Source organism: Citrus sinensis, chromosome 2, assembly GCF_022201045.2.
Source record: "Citrus sinensis cultivar Valencia sweet orange chromosome 2, DVS_A1.0, whole genome shotgun sequence".
In the NCBI taxonomy this organism is placed as follows: domain Eukaryota; kingdom Viridiplantae; phylum Streptophyta; class Magnoliopsida; order Sapindales; family Rutaceae; genus Citrus; species Citrus sinensis.
In genome coordinates this window covers 24,096,625-24,103,069 of record NC_068557.1, presented here as the reverse complement: position 1 = coordinate 24,103,069, position 6,445 = coordinate 24,096,625, and the positions used below count along the sequence as shown (strand labels likewise).

The 6,445-nt window shown below is 35.1% G+C and overlaps 1 protein-coding gene across 1 annotated transcript; it reads right to left on the bottom strand.

Moving 5' to 3' along the window:
- Positions 1-725: 725 nt before the first annotated feature.
- LOC102624265 (plant UBX domain-containing protein 2) lies at positions 726-6,237 on the bottom strand. Its single transcript, XM_006469169.4, has 3 exons — positions 4,761-6,237; positions 2,432-2,710; positions 726-1,299 (listed from the first exon to the last, which is right to left on the bottom strand). The coding sequence occupies exons 1-3, from the start codon at positions 5,697-5,699 to the stop codon at positions 1,066-1,068; spliced, it is 1,452 nt and encodes a 483-aa protein (XP_006469232.1). The 5' UTR covers positions 5,700-6,237; the 3' UTR covers positions 726-1,065.
- Between the last annotated feature and the right edge of the window lie 208 nt (positions 6,238-6,445).

The following is a 6,445-nucleotide window of genomic DNA, read 5'->3' as shown; positions in this document are numbered from 1 at the left end:
ATATTTTCACTGTAAAGCTTAAAAATGGGTCCTGACCTCATCTTATCATAAATTTCAATTCAATCATTTCACTTTATTTTTGTAAAATTAATTTGACTACACAGCTCAGGCAGTTGCACTTATCACTATCATCAAGACAGCATAAATGTCAAAATTTAGGTCATTGATGTAATTTATGTTCAATTAATTTTTATCCATTAAATTTTAATTCAAGACATGAGAAATAATTTAGACAAAATGAGTAACAGCTCAATCATAAGTTAAATTGCCTTGCTTTTATACCCGGTAACTTAGCAAAACCCCAAAATTTAAAGATTGCATTTATTTTTTATTTTTTAACTAATCACACAGCTTTAGGTCCGAATCGATCGAGCTGACAACAGAAACACACTCCACGTATGTAAATATGGATGGAAGTAGACAAAAATCAATCTAATAAAGTAATTCAATTGTCATCTCAATTCAGAAGATTAATAATAAGAACAATAATTGTGGTAAAAGTTCAGGCGAATTTAGCTGAGTATAACTCTGTCATGCATAAAACGGACTTGGATTATTCTTGCTTCATCATAAAGCAACTCCAACATATAACCAGACCCCAGAATAAATGGTGCAAACAGCTAAGGAGTGCTGAGCTGACAGGCTAAGCTCAATTGAAAGGCAAAAATATTATCATCCCGACACGACAACCAAAGCAAGATCATAACAATAGACACTTCCGAAAATGTTCAGAAACAAATCTTTTTACGTTCTTTCTTTGAATTTTTTATCCAATTGATTTTACTGTACAATCCAGAACAAACCCTACAAAAAGGAAAATCAATCTTGAGCCCCAGTGAGGGCGTATCAATACGTACGAATTTTCTCAGGAGTCCAAAAAATGAAGATATAGAAGAAAGATCAGACTTTGGAAATATCCAGCTGAACATTACAAACAGAAATAAGAGGCTGCATGAGGACAGTCAAGAGCTTTCAAATCAATGATTGAACACCGTGGCAATGTCATTTTCGCCAGCAAAGCATTAGAAATAATAAAGCTAATATTGGAGCTGACCTACTGCTGAATCACGCGAGTGGCTCAATAATTTCCAGGAGTTCATTACAGAGCCCTGTGAAGACGACAGAATCTGTCTCAAGTGGTCTGAACTTGACAAGTGCTGAAGGGACCAAATCCTCTTCCTCAAGGGTAATGCATTTTTGTCCTGCTGAAGGAAAACGAGGAATCACCCGACGTTTGATTGCTACTGGATGTATCAGATCAAACTGCAAACTAGGTTCTTTCAAGGCTGAGCTCACAAACTGAAAATTGAACAGAATAATTTATCAATTTGAGTTCTCACACACATACATAAATTTGTCTTCTACATTTCATTAATTGAAATTATAGCTAAAATGAGTTATTGCAATAAAGAAAGTTCACAATGAACGGTTTTCAGTAACCTTTGGTAAAGCATGCAAAGTTTACATATATAGCCTAAGCAGGTACAAAATCCCATGTTTACGGCATAAAAATATGAGAGTTGTACTGAATGAGGCCAACGATATTTATAAAAGAGTAATGCTAGGGATTCCAATATTTAAGTTTCCATACATTCATCTATTGGATGATAGAATAGAGTTTTAAGTAATTTTATATTTATCATTCAATAGATGAGACAAAATAGCTGGGATTCAAATGTTGTGATCCCGGGCATTATTGCTAAATAAACAATCTCATAGTGTCCATCTGGTACTTTGGGAATTCCAATTCAAGTAGAATTTTCCATGATTTTGCCTCAGTAGGCTGAATAAGTCAGTAGGAAAGTGCTAATGCCCCAACAGTGTTGGGAAATATTGTTATTCATGCTATTGCGTTAACGCAGCAGGGTTTCAAAAGAATATGCAATGCCATACTGATGACTAAGCAAAATATTAAGCTTATGTTTAGGATTGACGTATTGTGGCTTATATAACTCACAGCTACCATGCAATGAAATCACTAGCTGTCGAATCTAAGTGAGCGACCAATCGGTAACAATTATCTGCCAAGTGAAAAATGGGTGTTTCACTGCTGTGCTTTCAAAATTAAGTAGAAGTACAAAACACACCCTAAGAGCCACATAAGGAGTTTAATAAAAACAGTGTCTACGAGCAGGAATGCATATGGTAAGATGGAGATAGCTAACGGATGATACTTGTTATGATGAAGAATTAACAACCAGAGAGATCTTGCGAAACTCCTGCAGGGCCGCAGACTTCATTGAGATGCGCAAGCACAACATGTTAAGCAGAGTTCTTAATAAGAGCTTTTGGATCATGGAAAGACAACATTCAATGTAGACACTCCAAATCTTTGCTGTTTTTTCCTTCTAACAGTCCCAAACATCTAACACATATAACGTAAATGTGCAGAACAAAAAGTGATAATTAACAAGCAATAGCAGGGACTAACCTCGTAAAGAGCAGCTGTTTGCTCCCAAGGCCCAAAAACACCTTGCAGCACCACTCCATCAGGAAACTGGAAACGGATAATAGTTCTTGTATATCTCTTCCTGGCAGCTTTTGCCTGCTTTTCTCTGTAAGATTTGGGGATCAGCAACTGTGATTCTTCAATCTTTTTCTTCCTCATATCAGCTTCTCTTTTCAGCTCTCCTATTGAGAGTTTATAGAAAGAATCTGGCAACTCGATTTTTGATGCTACACTTTCAGGTACAGCAAAGAAGACCCGAATCTGAGATAACATAGTCAATGAGAGTCGATGTCATAAATATTACAACAAATTACTCTGAGACCATTATGATACAGAAGTACAAACTCAAAAAAAATTGAAGTGACTTTGCTAAATATAAAATTTAGCAACAATAATTAGAAATAACTACACTTACTACATATCACCAAAGCATGTCACCAATAATATCACAATGGGAGCACTCTGTTTTAAATACTTTCAATAATCAACAAAAGACAATAAACAGTATGAAGAGTTTTGCCCAAAATTAAAGATAGTATTATTTATCACTAAACACATATCACCAATAATATCACAATGGGACATATTTTGGTTTTAACTACTTTGAATGATGACAATAAACAATAAAATGAAGAGTTTTTCCCAAATTCAAAATAGTATTGCATGTAGTTTATGTTATTCTTTTTCAAGCAATTAACTTGTCATAAGTTTGGTGAAAGTTCAAAACATCTTCTCAATATTGTCAGCATCAATCATAAAGTACTGCTAAGTTCCAGGAAGCAAGCAATTCAAAGACACAAATAGAATCGGTTTGATACATTCAAATACACTAAGATCTAGTTACCACAAAGCAACTTCACTGTTGCGCTGCAAGACTGCTCTCAATGGTCTTGCCAAAAATTCTAAGAATCTCATTATTCTAAACAATAGTTACATGATGTGGAAGTACTCAAGTAAACGAGTTTAGTCTTATCACATTCTGTTAATAATCAGAGATTCAAATTAATTATGTCTGGATAACAAATTTACTTGTATATTGGGAATTGGGAATCCACTCAGGTGATGGAGTTATATTTCAATTGTACTAAATGTACTGATACTGCTACACACTAGTTGATGCATTTTAAAGATTATTTAGAAGGAAGAAGATGAAAATATTATAGGTGTCCCACAAACCCTCACAGGACAGATACTGCAGGAAATGCTCTAAATTGAACTCTTCACTTAATTAAATAGAATACAGAGATACTATAGGACAAATGATAAGCATAGTGCTATTCTAATCATAACATCAAACTCTAGTTTCTCAAAGAAGAATAACAAGAATTCAACTTTTTCTCTGTTTAGATTAATATATAAAGACATATCAGGTCAATGGTACGCCTAGTTCTATTTCAATCCTAACATCAAGCTTTTAGCCAAAAGTAGTGAAAATCCTCAAACTCATTTTTTTCGAAAGAAGATTCCAAGCATCATACAATCCCTCAGGTACCAAAATCTGCAAATATTCTCCAAAATGATCTCTTCACTAATTAGAAAGAGTGTGTATACATGCTTCTAGACAAATAGTTGTATCCAGAGCTCAGTATGTACAAGATAACTTCTGAAAATATGCCAGAGAAACTATTCTGATCATCACACATTGTATTAACCTTTTTTCTGTTAAGTATGCGACATTCAATTCAGTTTCTAGTCAAAGGTACAGAGTCAAGTTATTCAGCAAAAAGTTGCTAAAATAGTACATTATGGTGTTTCCCTATTCCCACTTCCATTTTCAAACAGAAAATTATAGAAAGCTTCAATTCTTGAAAACAGTATTAACACATTTAATCCACATTTCCCTACTTACATAAAGTATCAGCTCTATTCAGTGCACAAAGGGACTCAAGAAGCCATATGGCGATAGGATTCTTATCTTAGCCCTTTTAGTGACAAGTTCAAACACAGACATGCATGTGAAAACTCAAAATTCTGAGTATCATTTCAGTTACATGTTACAATTTATAATTTAACACGTGAAACAACATACATCCAACACCAAATCAGATACAACCAAAGAGGTAAACATCATGGTTATAACTCATTAAACTGTTATGAATTTTTTCAGCAAATTAGTTTCAGCATATTCAAGTGTGAGTGGTTTCATCAGTTCCCCATTATCATCACAACACTACAGTGACCAATTCACATTGAAGTCTTAAATACAGAACAAACAAATTAATGTACAAGGAAAGAAGCTAATAACTCGGCAAAAAGAATGCAAGTGCTAAAGCAAATGCCACCAACATCCAACCAAAAAAAGTTGACATACCTGTCTGTCAACTGGCTTCTGCTCAATGGGTTCCTCTGTCTCAGCTGGAGCTTTATCCTTCAAATTCCCAAGCTCTTGCGGCTCCACAATCTTTCTCGGTTCCAACAACTCTATCACGTTACTAATTAAGCCAATCCTCTCCTTATCAGGAACCTCCATTACTGCCCACATTTCCCCACCATCCTCCCTCAACTCAAAGCCAGCAAATTCCAAAACCTCAACCCCTCCAGCAACCTCACCAATCGCTTCCCTAACCTTAGGGTTACTCATCCGAATCTTCCTAAACTTTTCATTATCCGGCTCCCGAACCACATTCCTCAACAACTTAAGCATCACTTCGATAGACCCTTCCTTTGGCTTTGCTGATAAAAATGTACTAACACATGCTTCCAATTCACTCCTAGACTCATCAAAACTACCATCAACAACACCATCATTTCCATTTTTCTCGACTAAATTGTTGTTACTGGTATTATTGACACAGCTCTCGACATGAATGGACACCTCATCTTCGGTCTGAAAACCCTGCGCACAAATTGGGCACTCAAACACTTCCAAAGAATAACCATTTTGCGACCTCTTCCCAGTAGTGATCAAGGAGTCATACGGGTCAAACCCACTTGCGGGTTTGCGGTTCGGGTCCGGATTATTCGCAGAAGCGGGCTTACTCTGGTCAGAATTGAGTGGCTTCTGCGGCAAAGAAGACGGAGGAGCAGATGATGATGGTGATGGTTTTGGCTTAGACTTGGGATTCGAGTTGGAATTTTGATAAAGATTCTGGCGAGCAAGGTGAGGGTTTACAGGTCCGGAAGTAGAAGAAGGACCCGAACCCAAGACTCTGCCTTGGCCTTTGAATTTACCAGAAGAAGAAGAAGAAGATGATGATGATGATGAGACTTTCTTAAGGAACCCTTTCATCTTATCTTTCATATCATCCATTTTTCACTTCTCTCGGTGAATCCAATCAAAGATCAATAAAAGCTTTGCTTTCTTTTCTTTTCTTTTCTTTTCTTTACTTTGGGGTTGACGAAGAAATAAAGTTATTAAAAAGACTAATTCGAAGGTTAAAGAGAAATTTGGAACAAAAAAGGAAGGGATTTTCTTTTTATTTGTCTATTATGTAATTAGAGTTTGACCTTGGAGTGTCAGATGGAAATATTGTCAGCTAATGGAGATCGCACGTTGAAGAAGACTTGGCATCGGCAACGGCAAATGCAGAGACTTCATGCTTCCTTTCTATACTAAACTCGGTTTGAAAAACACGGCTTCTCAGCCGCGTGAAATTCGTAGGCAGCCCAATAAACTCACGCCAGCTCGCATTTTATTACAACAATTTTGTGGTGGGATATTTTCACCGTTTCCCCACCCGCACATCAAATGTAATATTTAGAACAAGTTCACATTATTTTTAATTAATACAATTAATAAAAATAATTTTTATAATTAATCAAATAAATCTATTTTTACCATTTTTTTTAGAATTCTTTCACTAATTTTGACCACTCAAGTTAAGTTGTTTTAATATAAATTTTATTTAATTATTTTACACTTATAACAATAAATAAATTATCCCAATAAATATATGTTCTTGAATGGAATAATTTTAGAATTTAATTCTATGACTTATAATCTATGATTTTTAAAAGAAATCTAATAATTATTAATACCCTATAATAATTATTAGG

Excerpts from the sequence above, each read along its gene's own strand:
- LOC102624265 (XM_006469169.4), bottom strand. The coding sequence starts at position 5,699 with ATGGATGATATGAAAGATAAGATGAAAGGGTTCCTTAAGAAAGTCTCA. Across the intron at positions 2,711-4,760 it reads AGAAGCCAGTTGACAGACAG|ATTCGGGTCTTCTTTGCTGT; the intron begins GTATGTCAACTT and ends ATGTTATCTCAG. Across the intron at positions 1,300-2,431 it reads AAACAGCTGCTCTTTACGAG|TTTGTGAGCTCAGCCTTGAA; the intron begins GTTAGTCCCTGC and ends TTCAATTTTCAG.